This window comes from Apodemus sylvaticus, chromosome 7, assembly GCF_947179515.1.
Source record: "Apodemus sylvaticus chromosome 7, mApoSyl1.1, whole genome shotgun sequence".
In the NCBI taxonomy this organism is placed as follows: domain Eukaryota; kingdom Metazoa; phylum Chordata; class Mammalia; order Rodentia; family Muridae; genus Apodemus; species Apodemus sylvaticus.
The window spans coordinates 97,953,115-97,980,055 of NC_067478.1; the positions used below are offsets into that span (position 1 = coordinate 97,953,115).

The 26,941-nt window shown below is 41.9% G+C and overlaps 2 protein-coding genes across 3 annotated transcripts in view; one reads left to right on the forward strand and one right to left on the reverse strand.

The window, feature by feature from the left end:
* Fam118b (family with sequence similarity 118 member B) overlaps positions 1-21,018 on the forward strand; it is a 49,962-nt gene extending 28,944 nt beyond the window's left edge. The window contains exons 3-8 of one of the 2 annotated variants that reach the window (XM_052188729.1): positions 2,360-2,612; positions 9,708-9,935; positions 14,872-15,000; positions 16,925-17,210; positions 20,267-20,323; positions 20,512-21,018. In XM_052188729.1, coding sequence (XP_052044689.1) covers positions 2,360-2,612; positions 9,708-9,935; positions 14,872-15,000; positions 16,925-17,210; positions 20,267-20,323; positions 20,512-20,525 — 967 coding nt within the window. In that variant the 3' untranslated portion in view covers positions 20,526-21,018. The remainder of the gene's footprint in view (positions 1-2,359; positions 2,613-9,707; positions 9,936-14,871; positions 15,001-16,924; positions 17,211-20,266; positions 20,324-20,511) is intronic. The other variant, XM_052188730.1, reaches the window with a different exon arrangement.
* A 215-nt stretch (positions 21,019-21,233) lies between these two features.
* On the reverse strand, positions 21,234-26,937 carry Srpra (SRP receptor subunit alpha). Its single transcript, XM_052188721.1, has 14 exons — positions 26,712-26,937; positions 26,030-26,113; positions 25,592-25,755; positions 25,230-25,390; positions 24,819-24,975; positions 24,556-24,709; positions 24,293-24,381; positions 24,074-24,192; positions 23,852-23,938; positions 23,396-23,568; positions 23,103-23,316; positions 22,531-22,694; positions 22,347-22,445; positions 21,234-22,233 (listed from the first exon to the last, which is right to left on the reverse strand). Exons 1-14 carry the CDS (start codon positions 26,826-26,828, stop codon positions 22,105-22,107), a joined length of 1,911 nt encoding a protein of 636 aa, XP_052044681.1. The 5' UTR covers positions 26,829-26,937; the 3' UTR covers positions 21,234-22,104.
* Positions 26,938-26,941: the final 4 nt, after the last annotated feature.

Sequence of the window (26,941 nt, forward strand, 5' to 3'; positions counted from 1 at the left end):
AGGGAATGGACAGTACTCACTCAGTGTAGGCTCCCCAGGAATTGTACTGAGGTGTCTTTACAATAGCTATACTTAATGATTCTGTGGCTTTTTATGTTATATTTCTCAGTACAATTTACATCAGGGATTAAAGATTACATAAAACTTAAAAATGAGTAAAATTTGAGCTGAGTGAGGTGGTATGTACCTGCATTTCCCACACTTGCAAGATGGAGGCAGGAGGATCAGGAGTTTAAGGAACTTCCAAGCTACCTGAGATACTATCTTAAAGGACACACACACATTTTGATTTAGAAAAATGAGCTGATTTTACTTATTTTTCTTCTCTTGTTGAAGTTCCTTTTAAGATTTGTTTACTTTTATGTGTAATGATGTTTTGTCTGCACATGTGTCTGTGTGAGAGTTCCAGATATCTTGAATTGGAGCTACAGACAGTGATGAGCTGCCATGTAGGTCCTGGGAATTGAACCTGGGTCTTTTGGAAGAGCAGCGAGTGCTCTTAACCACGAAGCCATCTCTCCAGCCCCTGAACTTCCCTTTTTAAATGAACTTGCAAGATAGTTGTATAAGGTTGTTTGTCTAGATTTAGGTATGTAAGAGGCATAGTACTCTCTAAAGTCAAGATTAAAACCTAAGTATGTAGTTAGTTCATTGGTTGTTTTTAACATCCTTGTTCAGCATAACTCTTAGAAAAGAGAATGTGGTCTCTATGGTGAATCTTGGATTTATGGGGACCCAGCTTCTCAAGTGAAAGGTTTGTTTTCCCTTTCTATGTCCCCTTTATTTTTCCTCTCTATCTTGCCTTAATACTTTCTTTAAAAATGACTATTAGGGCCATCATGATGGCTCTGCGGATAGCACAAAGCCTGATGACCTGAGTCCAGTCTCTGGGATCAACATGTCAAGAAGAGCAAACAATACCAAAAGTATTTGTCTCTGATATCCACACATGCTCTGTGGCCTGTGCCCACACACAGACACACAAAATAAATGCATGGGTGAGGTATTATTGTTTTTAAGTGGGTTAGGTTGGGATCATAAGGCACAATTGCAATTTTTTTCCTTTTTTTTGAGAATCTTTTTGTGAAAGTATTTGGTGGGTGTGTATATTTGCATGTATTTATGTATCATTTGCTATTTTTTGGTTTTGCTTTTTAAGATGGGCTTTCCTTTAGCTGGTCATAAATTTCTGATCCTGCTGTCTCTACCTCTCATTCTGGGATTATAGACTTTGGTCATCACATTCAACTTTGATTCATCATCTTGATTCCTCATTTTAAAACACACTGCATTATGTGCTCCTAATAGCTTTTAATGTTCTCCGCCCCCCAGTAGAGGAACTATTTATATATGGGCCATCCCTAGTATCTGTGTGTTTACTGGTTTTTCTCCTTATTAAGTGAGCAAGTATAGGAGCCGAGAGTGGGACAGGCAGTTCTGGGGACTGTTTCCCATGGCCTCAACACTGATCAGGTTTCTGTTTGTTGTTCTATTTGGAGAAGGGGGTAGGGCAAGTTTATTGCCCTCAGAGAGTGAGAGGGGAGGGGAGATGAGACATGCTTGTCCTCATGCTGCTCACAACAGGACTCTGCTATGAGCCGTGAGAAAGGGCTGTTTGTTGTGACAAAAAACATGAGGCTCCCATCTTCTCAGAAGCCTGCTGAGCACCCCTCCAAGTGATATACAGAACAAAACTATGCCCGGATTTGTCTTTCATGCTGAGTTTTATCTTTGCTTACAAAATTTGGCATCAACGTTTCATTGTCTTCATTGTCTTACATTTCTCAACAAACAAAATCAATGTGATTTGTATGAAAATATTTTTTTGAAATCAAATATGTCCTTTTGAAATTACTATTGACTTACAGTATAATTTAGTTGGCATAACTGCAGCTGTAATACACTGGAATCTGTTAATGTTAGTGGTTTTCTTAGCTAGAGAAGACTTTGAAGGAGAAAGTTGATTTTAAAATTGTTTTTCAGGATTCCTCAAAGAGCTTATTACTTTGTGTTCCAACAAAAACTGGAATAATATTGTGGTCTTTCATTTAATCTAATCTGAAGAAGTCTCAGAAACGGGAATCCTCATCTTTACAGCTAAAAATTATAAAGTACATGCCTTTAAATCCCAGCACTAGGGAGGCAGAGGCAAACAGAATTCTGAGTTGAAGGCCAGCTTGGTCTGCATAGAAAGTTCTAGGCCAGCTAAGACTTAAACAGTGAGACCCTGACTCAACAAGCAAACAGGGTGTTACAGCTGTTGAACAGTGAGAGCCAGCAGTCTTTCTCAGATGTCCTCACACGTGCCCTAGGGTCTACCGGACGCACACTCTAATCTGTTTGACTTCTCCTTTTTCAGGAAGCTGCTTCCAAGTCTGAAAACCAAAAAGCCTCGAGAGCTTGTACTGGTGATTGGGACAGGCATTAGTGCTGCAGTTGCACCGCAGGTCCCAGCCCTGAAATCCTGGAAGGGGTTAATTCAGGCCTTACTGGATGCTGCTATTGATTTTGATCTTTTAGAAGACGAGGAAAGCAAAAAGTTTCAGAAGTGTCTCCATGAAGACAAGAACCTCGTCCATGTTGCCCATGACCTCATTCAGAAACTCTCCCCTGTGAGTAGCTTGCTGCACGCATGGCCTGTGACACTTCCTGAAACCGTTATTAGTATGCTTACTTAGCAGGAATGTTTGTTTATTGCTATGTATTTATAACATTTGGCTCTTCGGAAAAGTAGCTATTTTTAGAGCCTGTTCAGAGTAATCATCCTGACCCCGTTTCACTGTGATGTCCTGAGAACTTATGTGTATGGAGACAAGGCTACTGACACACTTTTGCTCTTTTCAGTTTACTTTTTCTATTTTCACTGTAAATGATTTCCTGACATCCATGACTAAGGAAATACTAGAAAGATTTAAGTTGGGATTTTGTTTTTGTTTTTTTGTTTGTTTGTTTTTTGAGATAGGTTTCTCTGTGTAACCCTGGCTATCCTGGAACTCACTCTGTAGACCAGGCTGGCCTCGAACTCAGGGATCCACTTGCCTCTGCCTCCCAAGTGCTGGGATTAAAGGCATGTGTCACCACTGCCCAGCAAGAATTTTGTGTTTTGAGAAAGCATCTTGTGCATCAAATACTGGCCACAACCTGGATGGTTCCTGGGTGTTAGGAGTATAGGCATGTGCCCTTGCCGAGCTGGAGATAATTCCTATTGTGTAATGGATAAAGTAAAAACACTTCGTAGTATTCTTTTTAGAGGCTGCAAATCAAAATATCCACAATGAACTTTATCAAACTAAGTTATCTAACTTTCCAAAGAACCTAATTGTCTTTCTTGCTTCACAGTAAAAATTTCTTGAAAATTAGGATTCACTTATGCTAGGACTAGTTATATGTACTTGAAATATTACATCAGTGAAAGCAAAAGGATTGTGATTTCCAGGCCAGCCTGTGATACGTAACAATGCTCAGTGGTTGGGAGCTAGGAATCAAACCTGGATCCTCTGGAAAAATAACATGTGCTCCCAACCACTGAGCAATCTTTCCAGCCCAGGGCTCTTTATCTTTTAGGAAACACAATGAAGTGTGGGTGGGATTATTTAATACTTTGATATTGGCTCCCAACAGCTCAGTGAAGTTAGGAAAAAGTCATGATGCATGGTGGTTTAAGTTAAACTAGATTGGCCATATGACATGATTGTTCAAATTGGGTGATTGGTACGTGGTACGTGCTCATTTATTTGCTTTTTTACTGCAGTACTGTGGACTGAACTTTTCACATTTTAGGCTCTGTTTCTTTTTACTTTTGTGTATTTGGGAAAATGTCAGCATCAGAAAAGTGTGTTAGATGTCTTGATAGTAACACAACATGTTTAACTGGCCCCATTGGTTGGTCCAGCTTCATGAAGTAACATTGTGAAATCTAGGCAGAGAGCTTGGCAGTCAGAATCAGCAACATCTTTCCATCTAAATGCCCTGGAATCCTCTGCAAATCAGCTGACCTCTCACTTTTGTACAGTAGACCTGGGACCAGGACTCCTAGGGTCACTCACTGCCTAGAGCATGATGGGGGCTTGAATCCTCAGCACCACAGAAGAGAAAACCAAACATTGGTGGTCTCACTTAGTCATGTGGTTTTGTGAAGAATAAGTGGCATTAGCAATGCTTGCATGACTATTAGAATTGAAGTTGAAGGGGCGGGGCAGCCTGGCCACCCTTTCTCAGCAAACATCAACTTTACTTGAAAGGATGGAACTAGTGCTCAAAGTCAGTGCAGTAGAAATGTTAGTGTCCTTGAAGGAGATAGGTCAGGAATGCTTGGGTTTGCATTTATTCTGTGTGGGACTAGAAAGATGAATTTTAGGGTAAAGTAAATGAGATAGTATGGTATTTATTGTGCTGTTTTGAGTGAAGGGGGGGAAATTCTTAGGACCCGAGTGGAGTCTGACACTTCGACTTCTGAACTCTCTATTATGAAAATTTAAATGAAAATTCCTTTGACTCTGCTAAGAGAGGACACTGTTGGGAAATTTAGTTCTATGGTTACCTGCTCTAAGACAAAAACTTTGATTTCAAATCTAAGAAAATCGATACAGAAAGCATCTTTGTTATTTGTAAAACAACATCTCAAACATTCAATTTACCAAATGCAAAGGCTCAGGAGCCAGACATTGTGGTGAAAGCCTGCTTCACTGGTTGCTTGCCCTGCCTCTTGACCTGTCATTGACTTTATTTAGCTTTTGTTTACAGAAAGCTCTTGGGTTAAAGGTGTGTGCTAGGGCTGAGCCACACCACCAAAACAACAACAACAACAACAACAAAAACAAACCCCAGATTTTTCCAGTTCATAGTCTTGGGGTTCACAGTGTGATCAAATATCCTGCAACACATCTTTCCAGCCCATTGTGGTGATTTACACCTATAATCTCAGCATTTGACAAGCTAGAGGATCACAAGTTCAATGCTACCATGGGCTAGAATGTGAGGCCACATCTTAAAAGAGAACAAACAAGCAGAAATCCTTATTCTTTTTAATATTGCTATACAAGATTTGATAACTCACAAAAGTGGGACAAAAAGATACATAGCTAAAGCAAGTGACGTCAAGGAATTTCCAAGTTTCAGTCTTTTCATAGAAACAGAACACCACCACCAAGAAAACAGCAGTTCATGTTCTTCACCCATGACTAATTCAGGGTCTACCCATGCCCTTCTCCTTGTTCTCATAGTAACCAAGCTGCTATGGGAATATAGTGTGTATGATGGTATATATGCATGGGCAAGTACAATACAGAGTTACAAAACACAACAAAGAACTTCTTAGTAAGCAGTCGCTATATTTAATAAATACTGCTTTTTGGAATAAGTGTTGATATACACATTGCACCAATCAAAAGGATTTGTTGCTGACATGCCTTGTTTCTGTTGATGTGTTTATCTGCCCTCTGCCCTAAGCTATCATTCACACAGTTTCTTGTATGTCTTTCCAGCTTTGTGACTGTTAGCGGAAATGTATGCATCCTTCCCTCACTATTGCCATCTCTCAGATAACACATAAGATCCTCTAGTTTGTTTCTAGCAGTAGATTGTGGAAATCTTTTCATACCATCCTCCCGTATATAGTCTGTAAGTCAATGTTGTCACTATGGCCAAATTCCTAGTTGACTTCTAAAAATAAGGGGAGTAGATGGAAGGAGGTTCCACTCTATGATTAGTTATCCCCCTTGTTTTGTGCTTGTGGTGAAGTAGTGCCTCAAGACAGTAGCATGTGGTATAACAAAAGTACTTGAAAAGCTAAAGGAAAGGGCCAGGTCCCCCAGAGTCACCTTCTAGGATATACCCCGGTGACCCAAGGACTTCTCACTTGGTTCTACAATTTCTTAACAGCACAACTTTTGTTTTCAATCTTTGATACTTTGGGCTTTGGTGGTACATTAAAGATCCAAATGATAGGTTATGGTCCTGGGTAATACTATTCTTCCATCTATGGATTGGTAGTCTGTTGCTATTGGAGATAATAAAACAGGGATAGACTTGTGTATGCCATTTTTTCTGATTTCAGCTATACCTTCAGGACCCCAAGAAATGGAATGGCTGATGCATGTTAGGTTGAGTAAATAGACTTGTGAAATTGATAAATAAGAGAGCATTTTGCTTCCTTAATAATAATCTGGTATTGGCATTTAGTAGTAGTTGGAGGTTGTGTGTAGTGACTAACTAAAGTTGGTATTCATCACTGTTTTGGTAAGGGGTAGATTTTTAAAATTTAATATGAGTTTTGCTTACATGTATGTATGTACAGTGTGTGTGTGCCTGGGGCCCATGTATGTATGTACACTGTATGTGTGCCTGGGGCCCATGGAAGTCAGAAGAGGGCATCAGATTCCTTGGAACTGGAGCTACAGATGATTATGAACTACCATTTGGATGACGGAAATCTAACCTGCATCCTTTGGAAGAGCAGCAAGTGTTCCTAATAACTGAGCTATCTCTCCAGCCCCCTCTTCACTGATTTTGGTCAGGTTATTAATTTAATTAACTAGTATTAGAGTCTCCTATTGACTGCCTGTGTACCATAGTGTGATATTATTATTATTGTGTAATGAAACTAGATAAACTTTGGAGACAATGATCTACATTCTTAGCCAAATAAGTTATAGATCTTCCATCCTATTTACACACTAGGAAAGAATTCCTTTAGCTGCGACAGCAGGGGCCAGTAAAAACCCTGTGCTGTGTAGTAGAGCAGTGTAGAAGCATAATGGAGAGGGCCCATTAAACTTTGACTTGTTTCCAGCAGGGCAAGTCATAATTTTTACTGTGTTCTAATGTTTTCAGAGGAAATAGCACTTATTTGGTAAGTAATGACTTAAAAAAAATGGTTATTTTATAAAATGCTGTGTCACATTAGGAAAGGAATATTGACATGCATTTATGTATCTGCTTAAGTGATTCCATGGAAACTTAAACATTTCAGTATTGATAGACAAGGAAACCTGGAAAGTATAGGACACTACTTTGAGGGAACCTAGAAGGAGCTGTCTGTTCCAAGGAGTTTGAAATGGACTCCCTGGTAGCTAGATGCAGTAACTCACAGCTTCAGTGGGAACCATGCATGCTGGCTTTCACCAGTAGCCCTAGCTTCTCTGGATGCTGAGAGAAGATCATTTGCATCTAGGAGTTCAAGGACAGCTTGAACAATGTAGCAGCTCTTCCTCTGAGCTTCACTAATGGTATAATATCAAGAATAGAGTAGGGAGCAGATATTTGTTACTGTCTTGTCTCAGGGTCACTGTGTCCTTGGTTATAAAACCAACTTCTCACCTGAAGTTGGTTTATATATTTCCTCAGTCCTTGGGGATATATAGTCATTCATTGTTTAGCAATGATATACATTCTGAGAATCACATTATAGGCCTTTTTGCTACAATGCAAGGCTGTAGAGTATATTTATACAAATCAAGATAACTATGATATCACTTAGTTGATAAGTTGTACATTGTTATGCAGCAGAAATCATTTACATATACCCAGAATGAAGCTAGAAAAGTAATTAAATCCATATTAAATGGATTGTTCCAAATTGATTAGTTGTTAGTATTTATTATTATTTTAGATTTTTTGTTGTTGTTGTTGTTTTTGAGATAGGGTTGCTATATGTAGCCCTGGCTATCCTAGAACTCACTATGTAGACAATCTGGCTTCAAACTCACAGAAATAATGACTCTTGAATGCTGGGATTGAAAGTGTGTACCCACTACACTGCTTTTTTTCTTTCCTTTTTTTTTTTATTTTTATTTTTTTAATTTTATATGTTAGAGTGTTTTGCCTGCTTGTATGTATGTGTACCACATTCTTCCATGGTGTCAGCAGAGGGCATTGTATCCCATAGACCTAGAGTTACAGGTAGTTCCAAGCTACCTGATGTGGTGCATCAAATGCCCTTAACCACTTAGCTACCTCTCTAGTCCAATGAATATATATTTTTAACTGTGTATATGTGGGTATGAGTGCCTGTGGAGTTCAGATAAAGGTGCCAAGTTCTTTGGAGCTAGAGCCACAGGCAGTTGTGAGCCACCTAGCCCGGTACTGGAAACCAAACCTAGGCCTCTGCAAGAGCAGTACACAAGTTTAACCTTGGACCATCTCTTCAGTCCCTGAGTTTTAGTGCTTTAATAACTGATGATAGCCATGGATACAGTCCAGCAGTACATATAACAACACACCCTCAAAGTTCCGAGTTCCATCCCCAGCACTGTAAAGTTGCAAAATGCAAGTTTTTAATTATGAAATTATTTTAAATCTATTCATAATTCTGTCATGTAATAGGTATTCTTTATAGCAAGCCTATAAACAGATTGCTGAATTAGGTTAGGGCAGAACACTACAAGTAAGTATTAAATGTTTTTTTGAATTAAACAGCCAAGTATCTAGAATTAGAAAAAGAGATGGTAGTGGATATACAGGCAGTTCAAGTGCCTGTATCCTACCTAGCACTTGGGGCCAAAGCCAGAGAAGCATGAGTTTGAGACCAGTGTCAGCCAGCTATGAATTCAAGCTAGCATGGACTGCATATTGTTGTTCTATATTCCCTATCTTCCCTCTGTCTTTGATAGGTTTTCTGTTGCTGTAATTAAAACACCACAAAGTAACTTGGGGAGGAAAGGGGTTTATTTTAGTTTACAATCCATTGTCCTCATAAGTTAAGGCTAAAACTCAAAACAGGGCAGGAACTGAGGCAGAGGCATGGAGAAGTGCTGCGTTCTTGGTTTGCTGCTCATGGCTTTATCAGCCTGATTTTGTTCCTTCTTTCCTTTATTCTTTCTTCCTTTCCTTCGTTTATTTAGTTTTTTTGTTGCCGTTTTGTTTTGAGACAGTCTCCCTGTGTAGTCTTGACTGTAGAAGACCAGGCTAGCCTTGAGTATCACTGTCATATAAGTCATTAATCAAGAAAATGCCTGTAGACAGTCTGATGGAGGTGTTTTTCTCAATTGAGATCTGTCTTCCCAAACAAATCTAGCTTGTGTCAAGTTGCCAAAAACAACAACTAGCAGATCCTCTTAAAGATAAGGGAGAAGGGGCGGAGAGGAAGAATACTAAAGCACATTAGGTCTGAAGGTTGCCTTCTCACCAGAGGCCTAATTTGCAGGTAATTGTTACTTTGCTTTCTACCCTCGTGGTTTAGTCATGATCTCTTGTCCATTGCTTCTTTTTATAAAATGACAAATTAGCAGCTAAAAATTCTTTTACTTCACAGTAAAAGAAGCACAGCGGAGAGGCTCCCTTTTGTGGTGGGAGCTAGAAAGTGGGCCATAATCAGGACCAGGTTATAACTTCATAACTTGGGCATGGTAGCACATGTAATCCCAGCACTTGGGAGGCATAGACAGGAAGATCATGGAGAGGGTGAGTCCAGCTTGGCCTACAGAGTGAATTCTAGGCCAGCCAGGAATCCACAGCAAGACCCTTTCTCTAGTTCTAAAATGCCTATTTTAAAAGCTTGTGCTCATTTGCATCTGATGTGGTAGTGTTGATCACTTACTGTTTGCTAGGCATTGCATTTGGTATGTGCCATCCTCTTTTCTTTATTACAGTGACAGTGTTAATATTTTAAGTATAAAGTATTCAAAATGTGTAATTCTGCCACTGAAACAAGTTAACAAAGCAATTTGAATTGGGTTTTGTTTTGTCTTTCAAATCTCCCACACCTGCAGCGTACCAGTAATGTTCGATCCACATTTTTCAAAGACTGTTTATATGAAGTATTTGATGACCTGGAATCAAAGATGGAAGATTCTGGAAAACAACTCCTTCAATCTGTTCTCCATCTGATGGAAAATGGAGCCCTAGTATTAACTACAAATTTTGATAATCTCCTAGAACTATATGCAGCTGACCAGGGAAAACAGCTTGAATCCCTTGACCTTACTGACGAGAAAAAGGTATGATGCTAGCAAGTAACTTCAGGGTAGTGGATTGTATCCTCCTCAGGAAAGCTGCCTTCTGGTCAGGAAGTCAGGATTTATGTAGCAGGGGTCCTTTCTGTTATTCTTCACACTGCTATGACCAAAATACCCAAAAGAGACAACCTAAAGGAGGAAAGGCTTATTTGAGCTATTTCATGGAGTTTGGGCTCTCACAGTAAAAGAAGCACAGTGGAGAGGCTCCCTTTTGTGGTGGGAGCTAGAAAGTGGGCCATAATCAGGACCAGGTTATAACTTCATAGTTCTCTCCCCTAGTAGTCTATTTGTACTGGCAAGACCCCACCTCCCAAAAGAGCATCATGAGTTGGGGACCACATTCAAACCATAAGCCTATAGCAGATATTTCTAGTTAAAACAGTAATAGTAAAAAAGGAAGTTGCTTTTCCCTGCTTGTATTTTGGGGTTGGTTGTGTTTTGAGGTAAACTCAGTATACAATCAAATACAAAGAGTTTTAGTTATGAATATTGACAGCTTTTCCTGATCATAGGGTGGGATTGTTTGAAAGACTAGAGCAGTGGTTTCGTTGGTGATATGCTTGACACAGGGAGTGGCACTATTAGGGGGTGTGGCCTTGTTGTAGGAAGTGGACCTGTGGGAGTGGGCAATAAGATACCTCCTCCTAGCCACATGAGAGCCAGTCTTCTCCTGGCAGAAGATGAAGAACTCTCAGCTCCTCCTGCACTATGCATACCTGGACATTGCCATGCTCCTGCCATGATAATAACTGACTGAATCTCTGAACCTGTAAGCCACCCCCAATTAAATCTCCTTATAAGAGTTGCCTTGGGATGAAATACATGCCTTCCATTAAGTCTGGAACCATTGGGGGTAGGGGAGGAAGATAAAGAGTTGCCTTGGTCATGGTGTCTATTCATAGCAGTAAAACCCTAACTAAGACAGAAATTAGTACCAAGGACTGGGATATTGCTGTGATAGGCCTGGCCATGCTTTTGTTTGGAAGAATGTGGATTTTGGGGACGTTGGATTTGGAAAGCCACGGAATGCTTTAAGTGGGACTTAATGAACCATCACTAGGAAAATCGAAGATGGTGGTGCTGTGGGTGACTTGAACTGTGTAGGCCTACTGGCCCAAGAGGTTTCAATGAAGAAGAATGTTGGTATGTGGCCTACAGACTGATTTTGTGATATTTTGGTGAACATGGCCATTGTCTGAAGAGTCTGCCTGAGGCTAAGGTGAAGAGAATTAAATTAATTGCTTTGACAAAGGAAGTCTCAAAACAGCTTGGTATGAATTCTGTTGTATGGTTACTAAAGTTCACTCTTAGGAAGAGAATTTTAATGAAAAGTTGCAAGCTAAGAAAGGAGAAATATAAAATGTATGTTTCAAGTAATAAGTGGGCACCAGGAAGTGAAATGGAGCTGCATCCTATATTCAAGGAGAAAAACATGAAGGAAATGGTGACTTTAGGGCAAGAGTTTACCTGGCTAAGCTTAGGCCTGGGGATGGTGGTTTAATCCCAGGAGACAAAGCCTAGCAGATCTCTGAGTTCAAGGCCAGCTTGGGCAAGTTCTAAGTAAAGAAAAGCACAGGCATGGTGGTAGACACCTTGAATCCCAGCATTCAGGAGACAGAGCATGTAGGTGTCTGAGTTCAAGGTCAATCCGCAGAGTAAGTTCCAGGATAGCCAAGCTTAGGCAGTAAGAAAGTTGGAAAACAGAAAGGTGGTAATAGAATAAGGGGCAGGGGCCATTTCCAGCCCCAGCAAGCAGGCAAGGCTGACAAGTTTTGCTATGTGGCTCTGGCTTAGAGTCAAGAATAGAAGGAACTACTAGGACAGTTGATGCTGGTTAGCTGGAACTAAGAAATAAGTGGTGATTAAGAAGAGATCTGTTTTCTGAGAGCACAAAGAAGCTGTATTTCAGAGATAGCCAAGGTTGTACTTCATGCTGCAGCTGCACTTGGTAATGTCTAAGAATCAACCAGGTGGTACTAGTTTTGAAGATATGAAGGGGTCATGAAGAACAGCTGAGGCTTGGCACTGTGAGAGGCCAGGGAAGGCCATTGGTGAAGGTGCAGCCTTAGTTGCAGTTGATGTCCCAGAACTGAAGGGGTCATGCAAAGAAGTTGAGGTTTGGCACCATGAAGAGAGCCCACAAGAGGCTATTGGTGAAGGCTAGTTACAGCAGAAGACTCCGGAGTATTAGAGAAGCCGGTACCATGGGATGGCCACCAAGAACAGCAGCTGCAGTGGAATGGAATTAACCAGAGCCTACAGTGCTACAGAGGACAGAGCTGGAGAGGTTACCCAAGCCCAGAAGATCATGTGTGGATCCTAGACACTAGAACAAGAAGCTGTGAAGTTGAAGTTGACTTGGAAACCCCAAGATGTTAAAGATGCCACAGCTGTGGGATACTTGCTGAGGAAAACTGCTAACAGGGAGTAGAACCAGCCCTAGGAGAAAGTTTATAGCAGTCAACAAAGATGAAAAAGAAGTTGGCGGTTTGAAGACCACTTTGACATCAGACATGGACAAGTTTGCCCAGCTGATTTCCTGTTTTGCTTTAGGGATTACAGGTAAGTGATTGAATGAATCTCAGAGACTTTGGACTTTTTTTTTTTTTTACATTGTTGAGACTGCTATAGACTATGGGACTTTGGAGGCAGGACTAAATGTATTTTTTTTATTATGTTATGGCTAGATATGGCCCCCAGTAGACTCAGGTGTTTGAACAAGCCTGTGGGGGCCACGGAGTGGAATGTGGTTATTTGAATATGCTTAGCACAGGGAGTGGCACTGTTTGGATGTGTGGTGTTCTTGGAGGAAGTGTGCCACTGTTATAAGAGTTGCCTTGTTCGTGGTGTCTGTTCAGACACCCTGTTCACAGTAAAACCCTAAGATAGTTGGTAAAGTGTGTGCCTTACAAGCACAGGGTCCCTGGGCTTGCAGGTCAGTTATCTAAGCAAACTTTGGGAGTTCCAAGCCAGTGAGACAAAGAAGTATGCTCCACCTAAAATACTTTCTTCCTTCAAGAGGGAAAAATATCAGGGCACAGTCACAATCAAAAGCAAAATCAAACGTAACTGTTCAATGTCTGGGAACCACTCAAAATCTTCTGGGCTCCTTCAAAGGCCTGGGTCACTTCACCAGACCTGCCCTTTGTAGCATACAGCTTGTCTTCTAGGCTCCAGCTGCTTCTACTCCGCTGCTGCTGCTCTTCTTGGTGGTCAACTCATGGTACTGGCATCTCCAAAACACTGCTGTCTTCTGCTGCAACTACGCTTCACCAATAGCCTCTCATTAGGCTCTCTTCATGGTGCCAAACCTTAACTTCTTTGCATGACCCCTTCAGACCTGAGCCATCAATTGCAACTGAGGCTGCACCTTCACCAATGGCCTTCCCTAGCCTCTCACAGTACCGTGCCGCAACTGTACTTCATGATACCTTCATGCCTTCAAAACTGGGACCACCTGGGTGACTCTTACACAGTACTAAGTCCCGCTGCAGAATGAGGTATAACCTTGGTTATCTCTAGGACACAGTCTCTGTGCTCTCAGAAAACACTTCCCAGAAGATTTCACCACAGTGACGCTGGTGTCTTTTTAATCACCACTAATTTCTTAGCTCCAGCTAACTAGCATTAATGGTTCCAGTAATGCAAAGGTTTCGCTTTAATAGTTCTGGTATCTTGTTAATCACAGCTGATTGTTTAGCTCCAGATAACCAAAAGCACAGAATCAAAATAGCAACAGCCCTAATAAGTCTTTAATCTTCCCTCAGAAATTTCACAAGCCAGGCCTCCCATCTTCTGCACTGTTCTCAACATTATCTTCCAAGCTCCTGCAGAAAATCCCACAGAGCTCTTAACATCCCAATGGCTCTTCTATCTCAAAGTTCCAACGTCCTCCCATAGTCCTTCCCAAAACATGGTCAGGTCACAGGAATACCCCCCTCCTGGTACCAACTTGTTTTAGTCAGGGTTTCTATTCCTGCGCAAAACATCATGACCAAGAAGCAAGCTGGGGAAGAAAGGATTTATTCAGTTTACAGTTCCATTTTGCTGTTCATCACCAAAGAAGTCAGGACTGGAAATCAAGCAGGTCAGGAAGCAGGAGCTGATGCAGAAGCCATGGAGGGATGTTCCTTACTGGCTTGCTCAGCTTGCTTTCTTACAGAACCCAGGACTACCAGCCCATGGATGGCACAACCCAAAATGGGCCATCCCACCCTTGATCACTAATTGAGAAAATGCCTTACAGCTGGATCTCATGGAAGCATTTCTTTAAGGGAGGCTCCTTTCTCTGTGATAACTCCAGCTTGTGTCAAGTTGACACACAAAACCAGCCAGAACAACTGCAGATTGGGATTGAGTCAGGTGTGGTGGTGCATTGCTGTAATCTCAGGTGAGAAGATTTAAAGTTAAAGGCCAGCCTGGATTAAATAAATAATGAGCAAAAAAAAAAAAAAAAAAAAAAAAAAAAGAATGAAAACAGTTGGGTATAATGGTACACACTTTTAATCCCAGCACTCAGGAGAGAGTGGCAGGTGGACTGCCCTCATTTGAGGCTAGCCTGGTCTACATAAGAGTTCCAGGACAGCTGAGCCTTCAATAGAAAGATCCTATAGAGGTTGGAGAAGAGAAAAAGAGGGAAGAGGGAGGAGGCTTGGACCATTAGCAGTGGAAACTATTATTATTATTCAAATAGAGTAAGATTCTAGTTTCTGATAGTGACTTTCAAAGAGAAATCACTAGATTTGCTACCATCATTCCTGACAATTATAACATAGGAAATTGGACACATCAGGTTTTCGAATTCTTGTCCTATTCCTTGAAGCTGTAGTTATGTCAAAAGTCTAGTACTTAGGCAGCCTCTTACACTACAACTTTAAAGCAAGTGCCACCCTGGTCAAGCTGTATATGTATTGTGCAGGTCCTGGAGTGGGCTCAGGAGAAGCGGAAGCTGAGTGTGCTACACATCCATGGGGTCTATACCAATCCTAGTGGCATTGTCCTCCACCCAGCTGGCTATCAGAATGTGCTCAGGAATACTGAAGTTATGGTAAGTCTTACTGGGCTTGACTCTGGACGTGGCTCCTGAATACATTTTTAAGCAAATTCTAAGTATTAACAGGACATTTACTTTTCAAAACAGCTAGAGAGTCAGACCTTACTCCATTGTCTCTTAGAACTTGGATGTGTATACCATCCTGGGGAATGCAGAACTTTAGATGTCAGATCATAGGATGGGTATTTATTTATCTGTACTCAGTAAACAAACAGCAGATGGCACTCCCTCATTGGTATCACCTTCACATACCAAGAATGTAGTAGTCTCCTTCATCATTGGACTTCTTAATAAGTCTATGCCCAAAATAATTTAGGCAGCTTTTTAAAAATCTGTTACAGTTGGATCATAGATTATAAAAAGACCCTTTACTTACTCACACCTGACTATTCTTAGAAAAATTGAAAAACAGTTTGATTAGGATGACAAAATGGAGATTTTCTAATTTTTGTGTTTGCTGATCTTTGGGTTTCAAGTTTTGAACTTGTTCAGATACATGCACATATTTAAACCAGAAACACTTCTTTGGTCTAGCTCAGTGCTAGAGGTTTTCAGGACAGGGTCACATGGAGTATTTACAAGCCAGCCCCACCTCCCACCCCCCAGAAAGACCCGGAAGTGTGATGCTTTCTGAAGTATTAGGGCTTTATCTTTCCCTGATAATCTACTATAACTATGATCATCATTGATAGAGGCAAAATCATTTGTTTCTCTCTTTCTCTCTCTCTCTCTCTCTCTCTCTCTCTGTGTACTATATGCAGAGATATACACAAATGTATGTACATGCACAGTGATATTTTAAGTAATCAGACTTCCTTTGACCATATCTAATTTTAGAATTATGTTTTCTGCCGGGAGGTGGTGGCGCACGTCTTTAATCCCAGCACTCAGGAGGCAGAGGCAGGCGGATTTCTGAGTTCCAGGCCAGCCTGGTCTACAGAGTGAGTTCCAGGACAGTCAGGGTTACACAGAGAAACCCTGCCTCGGAAAAAAAAAATTATGTTTTCTGATGAGCAGTGGTTCCACTTTAAGGCCAATAAAGAACAAGTTTGAGGACTGGTGAGATTGCTCAGTGGGTACAGCACTTGCTGCACAATGTGAAGAGTTCTAGTCCTAGCACTGACATGAATACCAAAGACAGTGGCATGCATCTGTAATCCCAACACTTGAAGGTGGAGAGGGGAGGAGATCCTCTGGGTCAGCTGCCTAGTTAGGCTAGATAACCCTACAAGTTAGGGTTCAAATAAGAGGCCTGCCTCAATATATAAAGTGGAGAGCAATAGAAAAAATTCCCAACATCAAAATCTGGCCTCCACATATTACACGTAACATGTAACATACATACTCAGAAAATAAAAAAATTAAAATAGCAAATTTTGTCCAGAAAGTGGAAAAGAGGTAAAAATACATCAAGGAATCATTGGTTGTCTAATTACCCAAGAACATAAATCTTAAAAAAAAAATTAAAACCTGAAAAACCAGTGCCAAAGGGGTGAAACTGTTTAGAAGACCTACAGAAGGACTGACAGATGACTCAGTGGGTTAAAGCACTTGTGCAAGCCTTGCAATCTGTCCCTGGAACCCATGTAAAGATGGGGAGGAGAGAAATAACTTTATAGTTGTCCTGATTTCCACATGCATTCTATAGTATACACACTCATATACATACACCATACATACAGAGTAATATTTTGTTTAAAAATAAAACTTTCAGAAAAATGTCATGTAAAAAGTACAATCTTAGACCAGCATCACATTGTAGTAATAACTAGGAAATCAAACCTCATAATGTCTTTCCCTCTTAAATCTTCATCAGTGGGTCATTGCAGTCTGCTAAATGACAAACTGCTGACTTTTTGCTTAAGCCATATCCTGCGCCTGTCTTCTGAGTCATTAACTTGTTTTCTTTTTCTTGAAGAGAGAGATTCAGAAACTCTACGAGAACAAATCCTTTCTTTTCCTGGGTTGTGGCTGGACAGTGGACGACACCACTTTCCAGGCCCTGTTCCTAGAGGCTGTCAAGCATAAATCTGACCTAGAACATTTCATGTTGGTTCGGAGAGGAGATGTAGATGAATTCAAGAAGCTTCGAGAAAACATGCTGGACAAGGGAATTAAGGTCATCTCCTATGGAAATGACTATGCTGATCTTCCAGAATATTTCAAGCGACTGACATATGAGATCTCCACAAGAGGCAGATCAGGTAAAGAAAGGCCAAAGACCAATGACCCTTTGTGATGAATAAAATTACTACCAACATGGGGAATGTGTAGTGTATGACCAGTCTCAGAAGGTGTGAAAGTGTCACTTTGATAATGGGAAAGGAAAACATGTAAGGATTCCTATCTTAAGGTCAACTTTTCTCAGCAGGTAAAAGCAATTGCATCTTTAGTCTAACTACCTGAAGTCAGTCTCTTAACCTACCTTGGAAAAGTAATCCTAAAGTGGTCCTTTGACAGCCATGCATGTGCTATGGCACATGCATCACAGACACATACACACACTGAAGGGCTGAAGAGACGGTTTGTTGTTAAGAGCACTTACTGTTTTTCCAGAGGAACCAAGTTCAGTTCCAGCAACCACATCAGGAGGTACACACACACACACATTTTTGAAGATGCTTAGTTCAAGTGAGATGCAATTAAAATTTAGATTTCAAAATGGAGATAGATGATCATTCAGCCTTGGCTACGTTTATCATGAAATTTTCTTGATCATATATCAAAAATTTCAAAACCTCTTGTTTCAGAAATTCTACTGGTATAATTTATCCCATAAGAAACTTTTCCTAAAGAAATGTGTTTACACATGCTGTTTAAGATATCAAATGTAACCAACCATGGTGATTCATACCTCATGGTATAATCCCAGCACTTAGAAGTCTTTAGGGCTGGAGGATCAAAAGGTCAAGGCCAGGCTGGGCACCCTAGCAAGATTCCAGCTGGGGGTTGGGGGGATGCTGGGGGGAAGTGTCTGGGGTATAGTCATTCTGACTCTCCAACCCAATTCTAAAGACATATTCTTATTGTTATATACTGTTGTTATTAAAGAACCTGGTTTTGGGGGTGGATGGGGGGAGAGATTGTTTTGTTTTGATACAGGGACTGTGTAGCTTTGTTGGCCTAGAACTTGCTGTGTGGACCAGGCTGTCCTCAGAGATCTACCTGCCTCTGCCTCCTGAGTGCAGGCTTTGAATTCACTATGTAGTCCAGGTTGGCCTCAAACTGTGAATCCTCCAGTTTCAACTGCATAATTATAGGAACTACAAACATATACCCACAATGCCTCACCTGCTTCAAGCCTTTTTATATATAACTAATGATTTTATGGTCATTGCTACACGTGTCTGTGTGAAGGTGTCAAAAGTCCCGAAACTGGACTTCACAGACATGTGGGTGCTAGGAATGGAACCAGGTCCTCCGAAGAGCAACCAGTGCTCTCAACTGCTGAGTCATCTCTCTAACCCTGCCTACATTTAATGACTATTTTTATTATCAATGTGAACATTTTTTAGACAACATATTAAAATACAGGTAATCTAGTATGTAATGTCCTTAAATCTAGTTCCAGCTTTCTTTTCTGAATCCGATGACTCTTAAGTAAAATCCTAATGTAGTAAAAATTTCTTTTAAGTTCTGTCAGAGCAATGCTTTGATGGAATAAGATTTTTTTAAAGCCATCATCATCATAATGGTGGCTCATCCCTGTAATCCCAGGACTTGGCATGCTGAAACAGGTTTGTTGAGATGACCAGTCTCAGAAGGTGTGAAAGTGTCACTTTGATAATGATAATGACACCTTCTGAGTGAAAGAATGCCATCATTGTAACCAAATATTGAAGGCACCATGTACTCTTCCCACTTCTCTCCAAAAATTTAAAAAAGCAACACTTCAAGCTTGTCTCTTTCATGAAATCATCTGCCTGCCATCTTTTTCTTGAAGACAATTTTTCCGGTGTCCTTCAGCATAACAGACCTTTAGGCTGACGTTTGCAACACTGACTAGCTTGAATTTTTCTGTTGCATGAGCTCTGATTATTTTAAACTAGGAACACACACTCAAAGTCCACAGTTGATCCACACTGAGATCATCTACCAGGAAAAAGTGCTATAATAAAACAAAATCTGGACAACAGTACTTTCTGTTGCGCTCAATTATAGGTTAACATCCTGAATGTTGTGGAACGGTGCAGACAGTTACTGCTGTCAGGCTCTCTAGAATGGCTCTCACAGCTGCCAGTCAAGCCATTCAATTTTTAAATCAAGGGTTTTCCATATGGCATTATTACACCAGAAAGTATTTTAGTATAACTTATTTGTTATTTAATAAGTAACTGATTTAACCAATAGCCAACTTAACCAAGTAACTGATTTCTGACTTAACCAGTCTTGTATACCTTTTTAAAAAACAAAAACACAGGGTTTTACTCTATGCTCTGTATTTTCCTGAAAACAGCTCTGTAGCGCAGATTGAACGTGAACTCATCATCTTAATGAAAGTACATACATATTGACTGCATGGAATACAGCTAGTGAAATTATGTATCTAGCTGTATGTGTGTGAACCTGTTGGGAGTAGTGAGCAGCCATGCTTGTCTATGTGAAATGTTTAGGGACTGGAGGGGACAGCGCATTCAATAAAAGCACTGAATGCTCTAGAAGACCTGTGTTCAAATCCAAGCATCTATGTGGTAGCTCACAATTGTCTATAACTCCATGAGACCTTCTTCTGGCCTCTCTCAGCCACCAGCCATGTACACGGTGCAGAAACATATGCAAGAAAAATTCATATACATAAATACACAAGGGCTTTTTTTTTTTTAACAGTCTTGCTAGACAACCAACTACCAGGAAAGCTAGAGCTAGAGAGGATTTGAAACTGTAGCCTAACATGGCAACACAGTGACAGCCATTCAAACAAAACCAACCTTCCTGCAATAACTTCCTGTTTTATGAGACTGTTTGAAGGATACTCTTAACCTCATCTTCTATCATTCCTAAATTTTTTTTAGTTATATGCTGTGCACTGAGCTCCCCTTAGTTTTCATTTCTGCCATTAATAGCTTTAGATTTCCCATGGGCTGCCAAGATACTTATGGGTAAGGGCATTGCTGCCAAGTTTGACTACTGAATTCTATTCTATTCCTGCAATCCACATAATGGAGAAAACAAACACCCAAAAGTTGTCCTGTGTATTGATGCTTTTTGAAAGTGTTATCTTCTTCATCTAATGTTTATACCAATATTCTGTTTTTAACAGGAATGGCAAGAGAAGGTCAGCTAAATGGATCATCTGCAGCACATGGTGAACTAAGAGGTATACTGTTTCCTATTCTATCAGTGACAGAAAATTTTCCTAAAACTTAGATTCATAATTTGCCTCTCCCCCCTTGAGATTCTCTGAATCTTATGAGAAGTTCAGACAGGTGACAATGACAAACCACCTACAGCTTCAGATGTGTAGACTGGCCTTGTGGAACTTCCTTTTCTTTTGTTTCTCCATAGGCTGTAGTACTTGAGCAAGCTGGAGAAATCACCATTAAACCATGCTGTGGGGCCTTCCTGTGGATGTGTTAACAAGCAAACTTGCAAGAACTCAACACAGCTCCAGGAAGTACCAATACCCAGAAGTTGAAGCCTGGGGTAGAATAGGGTGGCAGTGCTGCGCCTTCCCTTCATGCTGGCTGTTTCTCTGCTGCCTGGGCCAGTTTAATATACCCGATGACATCAGGACCCAATGCAGTTCCTACCTACCCCAAGGCTGGACAGGCTTATCTACACAGCAGACCAATGTGATGACTCCTGGCTATGGCTGCAGCTCTGCAGGACTTGATGAGCAAGAAGTCATGGAGTCAGTGGGCCCCTGTTGCAGTTTTGTACTCTACTTGTTTTTTCAATTGAGCTTATGGCTTTTTTAAAACATGACTTGAAGCTCTAGTTTTCTAGATCTTTTACAGTGTACAGTATTTTACATAATTGAGCTGTATTAAAAGCTTGTTCATTTACTTGCAAGGGCTCTGGCTCTACTTTGAAGAGTTACTATTAAACCTGTAACTTGCATTCTTCTCTTTTTATCATAGGTAGGGTGATCTTTCTCAGGACAAGCACTTACCCAATTCCTTAGAGCACTATTAGTTCCTGTCATGCCCTTACCAAAAAGAAGCTACTATTAAGTTAGCATTTTAATTTTTAAATCCTGTATAAAATAATATAAACCTAAGAGGCAATTTCTTTATGAAATTTATTTTCTTATATAAATTATGTATTTCTCTGGGCAGACAGCCTTCACCTTATTGCACTAGTAGCACATCTGTAATACCAAACTACAGGACAAGTCTTAACAAGAGGTTTGTGTTCTTCAACGTAGCACTTGTCTACCAGGCACTGTAGAAGAGAAGGAGGAAAAGCCAGGACCTGCTCAGGAGGCTGAGGGTGGGGTGGGGTGGGGTATGGGACAACAATAACCCCTCTAACAACTGGTTTTCTCCCAGGAAGGTAAACATGCAAAGCTTCCATCTGTATTTTGAGAGCAAGAACAGGTTGGAAGGCAACTCTGCTCCCTTTGTTTCTGAGAGAAATGGGCATGTGCCTTTCACTCATTTGTAACAAGGCCTAACTGATGCTTTGGGGCAACAATCGGGTGTGGAGTTCATCACCAGATTAATAATTAGCAGCAATTAAGAATGGCCACCATCACTGCCAGATAGGTGCCATTAACATCCAGAAGTAAGCCATTAGAGCTGGGACCTCAGACTGCTCCTTATCTCACCATGGCTCTATGATCACACAGCAACACTCCAGGTGTTGGGTTTTCCAAACATTGGTCAAAGCTATGATACGGAGTCTGTAGGCAGAGTGAAGGGGATGCCTGAGTAGGAAGAGGGAGGGTCACTGGGCAGTGATTGTAACATGATTAGGCCCTCCTTGCAGAAGGAGGTAGGGTTGAACACAGGGTTGGGTTAGAAGGAGCTGCAAGTCTCCCCTCACTCTGCCTTTGTACTACACTGAAGACAAGTTGCTCACATACTCTAAAGCACATTCTTGATATAGGAATAGGGATGGGGGCAAGCGGCAATTTGGTATTAGGCAAGAGCCACATTAAGCCTTCATGAGGGCAGCCACCACAGCCTTGGCATTGAGACTGCGTAGGTCACAGTAGGTCTGGCCAGTACCCACAAAGACGATGGGTTTGCTTGTGATGTATGTCATAGAAATAGCAGCTCCCACCTAAAGAAGAGAAAAAGGATGGCCAATCAACTCAAGCCCTGTTTTCACTCAGCACCTCCCTTTCCTTTAAGGACAGCCATTCTTCCTTCCTTAGACTAGTCATCTGCTTTTACCTTGTCATCAATGGTGTCAAATTTGGTAAGAACAATGCCATCAATGAGCCGAGGTGTCTGAGCCATAGAATGATCAGCCAAGGCTCTGTTGAACTTGACCTAAAAAGTGAAAAGGGTAACTTAAGAACCCATCTAATTTGCCAAAATTTAAGTTGTAAAGGGAACTGGGCCCAAATCCTCTCACCAGTTGATCCACAGCTTCGTTGCCTACTAAGGCCTCCCCCACAAACAGCACCAAGTCAGGTGTATTGACAGTAATGAGTTTGGCCAGGGCAGTCATCAGAGGGGCATTGTCTTGCATTCGGCCAGCAGTGTCCACCAGCACCACATCAAAGCCTTGGTTACGTGCTAGAAAGAGAAAAACCGTCAACTTCAAGCATGTAACTCTCACTCATACTCACTATCAACTTCTCAAGATTTCCTACTCTGGCTATGTGGAAAAAGTCACCCAACTGTCATTCATGCTCACTGCCACTAAGATGTCCAAGTGTGGCTTATCCTGTTTACTTACCCAGACTCTGGATTTGGTTACAGGTAATGTAAGGAAAAAAACCTGTCCTATTCTTGGCCAACACCAAAACCATTCAGGGAAAGGTTAGGTAGGATACACTAGCTTTCATTTACACACATTACCACCCATACAAGTAATTTACCATGATGTCTCTAGTAACCATATGGTAAGTCTATAATAGCCTAAGTCTGTGCAAATTCCCAGGGACAAGGACACCACAAGCCCCCTTGGTCCCAGCACTGTACCAAAGGCAATGGCTTCCATGGCAATGCCAGCAGCGTCCTTGCCATAGCCTTTTTCAAACAACTGCACCATCGTGCGGCCACCATGCTTCTCCGGGGGATGGAGGGTGGTCAGGCGCCGGGTGTGTGTACGAAGCTGCTCGACAGCCCCAGCCCGAAAGGTATCACAGGCAGCAATGAGGACACTAAAGCCATTTTCTAAAAGCCAAAAGGAAATCTGCAAAAGAGAAAACTGTCACATAGAACCAAGATTCTAAAGCACAGGATGGAATAGCAGGCTGTGGAACTGTGCTGACCTTGGCAAGATTAGTAGACTTCCCCACTCCATTAACACCACAGAAGGTAACAACATAAGGGCGCTGGCGACGTTGGGCATCCATGATATCCCGGAGCATGTCTACACGACGCTGTGGCTGCAGGATCTGTACCAGAGACTCCTGTAGAGCTTGCTTGACTGTCGAAGTCACAGCTTGGAAGGAAGATGGAGGGATTCAATCATAAAATCAAATGTACCTGATACCCAATATTTTTCTGATCTAATGGAATTAAGTCCATACTAGGTTTTTCCCCAGAATTCAGATGACACTGTTTATTTTATTATCTCAATTAACTATCCTGTTAAGTCCTAAAGGTTGTTCTATCATAGAGGTTTAGAAATCATAAAGATGTTTGCCAAAAGGCACATACCCAAGCTGTCTGACTGTATCACCTCTGAAATGCATGTGTACTTTGTGACTTGTTGAGATACTTACTGCTAAATGTCCCCATCACTTTCCCTTCTAACTTGTTGGCAACAGAGTCACAGAGCTGGACAGCAATGTCAGCAGCCACATTCTTAGCTGAGAAGAGAGGGACAGCTGTGAGTTCTGTGTTAACCGCGATCAGATCTCAAGAACAAAGCTTAGAAAATTGTTCTATTCCTACTGAACTATGCCACATTAAGTCCATAAGTCAACCCAGTCCTCCAGACTCACCAATGAGATGATCACGCATCTTGTCTAGCACAGATTCCATGTCTTCTCGACTCAAGCTCTTAGAACCAACCAGACCCTTCAGCATCCCAAACATGCCACCCAGAGTTCCCTTGGTAGCACTACAATTATAGAAGGTCACAAATATGCGTAAGACCAGAAGGAGGAGGCATGGATCATCAATTCTGCATCTGCACCACCTCCCACCTGAAATCCTTCTACCTAGGTTTGGTATTTTGAGTAGCCCCTTCATCATCTGAGCTGCTGCAATCCAGATCTTGAAGCTGCCCCCCAGGCCCAGTTCCTCGAATCTGGAGAACATAGGCAAAGAAAGAGATGTGATCAAGAACACTAACAGCTGTTAACATTATTTGAGAAACCCAAATATAGTTCACTCCTCTCCCAAATCCAGATATACCCTCTAAATGTTCACTTCCCAATTTCTAGCCAATGGTGACCTTCACTCTGACCTTTATGCGTCTTACCAAGTTGATATCTTCAGAAAGGGCTGCCTCTGGAGTTCCATTGGTGGTGGGAGTACTGTAATCCAAGACTTCCTTGTTAGCACAGCCACCTAGTTCCCACACCCGGGGTGCTTTTTTGCCCTTCTCCTTTGGAATATCTGACTTTGTAGATTTACTGCAAAGGATCACATGAGAAAAAGTTAAAGGAGAAAAGTAGGAAAGAAGAGTTCCCTGGCCCCTCGCACAGCTGGGCAAGTCATCAGAGACTGGCCGATGCTGCTCACCTGGATTTGTCCAGACCCTTCCCATGCTTCTGAATGAACTCCTCTCTCTTCCTACGTATCAGCTCCTCCTTGGAAAGTTCTCCATCCTCAGGTCCCACTGGGAGACCTGACTTCTCTGCAGGGACTGTTTTGCTGGTAGCCAAAGGGCCATCAGAAACTGTTAAGAGAAACCTTACTGGAGAAAAGAAAAAAAGAAAGCCACAAATCCCCACCACCCAAATCATAACTACAGTTCTTCCAAATCCTTAAGAGCAAATTTGGACCAAACACCTTGGAGACTACAGTGCCTCGAGGGGATAATAGGGTGGTGAGCATTAAGTTAAGGGAGGTCAGCAATGTCAGAGTACCATGCAGCTTTCCAACACTATCCTAACACCTCTGTCCTGGCAGGGCCAGGAAGCTCAGACACACCTTCCTTTTTGGCCCCCTTTTTTTTGTTGTTTTTTGCTTTTTCCTTGGTCTTTTCCCCCCGTGTTTCAATCATGGACCTCACAGGTTTCTTAGCTTTTTCAGAATCTTCAAATTTCTTCATGGTAGTGGGAGCACGGATCTTACTGCTCTCCTCTGCTTCACTAAAAAAAAAAAAAAAAAAAAAAAATGAAACTGGTTGGTCTTTCTACCCATGTAAGAGAACTCTGACTTAAGAGAAAGGTCCCACATATCAGGACTGTCAGAAACAAGCTATAAAACATGACTGCTTTGAACCCATGTCACACACATGACAGACACTCTTAAACCATGTAAATGTTCCCTGTGAAGGGAACATCTCTCACCGAAGGAGCCGCAGGAAGTCATTCTGGAAATCAAAAGTGCCATTCAATAGACTTAAAGCACTCTGTTGTTGGATCTCTGTGCGGTACTTATCCCGGAACAGCCTGTGCACATCATCTATCAGTTTGTCTACATAGGTCAGTGTGAGGATCTTCTGAAAGCCAACCTGTTTATGGAAGGAAACGGGGCCAACGGATCTCCTTACATGCCAGCCCAGAATGGAAGGAAGCCAACTCAACCCAGGCTACAGAGATAGGTTTCCTGTCTTGAGAGGGAGCCAAGCTTTCCACCTTACCCATAAGTTGCTTTCTTTCTCCATCCACATTCCTAATTTTTCTATTACTTTATCACATACACAATACCCACAATTAATTAATTGGAGTCATCAGTGGAGATTCTGTTGAGAGCATAATTTGTCTTTAAGTCATACCCCTACTTACCACAAACACCAGCTCAAACTGGTTGTCCAGCTTATACTTGAGTGTGAGGGCCTCATGAGTGAAAGAGTTGTTACCTCCCCGTTCCTGGAAAAAGAGTTTCAGCATTCAGGCTATCCACAGCAAAACCAGACTTTGGACTACGTTTGGGAAATAACCAGATATTATCCTGGCCTCAACAAGAGAGTACTGAGAAATTTCTCTCTAGCAACCCGCCGGCAAAAGAAACAGACTGACACCAAGTAGGGACAAGGGATAAAGCTGGGAGAGGAGACAGGACACGTGGGGGCCAGAAAGTAAACAATCGTATATAAACAATCATATCTTCTAGCAGCTGTGAATCATTTAGTGTTCCTGAAAGGTGCTCTTAAAGCCACAGTCTCACCCAACCTCAAAACAACAGAAAACCAAGCTGTTCGGATGAGTGGAGAGCTCAAGTCCATTAGGATGCCAGAACATGGCTAGAGCCCCGGGAACCGGAGGTGTGTGTGGGGGGGTGGGGAGGAGGGTGGCGTCGCAAAGTTTCGGGATACTGTGATCCAGGCAAGGAAGTCGATCCCGGGTGGCCGGTAAGCGACCAGTTTGAGGAGGTCAGGACGGAAAGCGCGGAGTGATTACTGGAAGGGGGACCACAGTCTGGGTCTGAGGGACGAGAGCCCGGAGTTCTGCCCCGCGGGGGTCGTACCTGCAGCAGTACGGAACGAATCAACGCGTTCACCGGCCCGGTGCATGAGTCGCTCACGCCCTGGAAACACCAAAGCACAAGCCCGCCCTTCGAGAAGATGGTGAAGAAGTCAAGCATGGCGGAAGCGGGAGAAGACTTGGGGCCGAGACCGGCGCCGGGAACTCGGGCCGCGTCCGCCGCCGCTTCCTGCTGCGCCAAGCGCGGGACACGTCACACCAGCAGCCCCCGGA

What these genes read in the sequence shown, in the direction of transcription:
- Srpra (XM_052188721.1), bottom strand. Translation starts at nt 26,828, where the DNA reads ATGCTTGACTTCTTCACCATCTTCTCGAAGGGCGGGCTTGTGCTTTGG. An exon ending in AGTGATGGGGACATTTAGCA is followed by an intron (nt 23,569 to 23,851) that starts GTAAGTATCTCA and finishes CTTCCTTCCAAG; the next exon opens with CTGTGACTTCGACAGTCAAG. An exon ending in TTGACACCATTGATGACAAG is followed by an intron (nt 22,234 to 22,346) that starts GTAAAAGCAGAT and finishes TCTCTTCTTTAG; the next exon opens with GTGGGAGCTGCTATTTCTAT.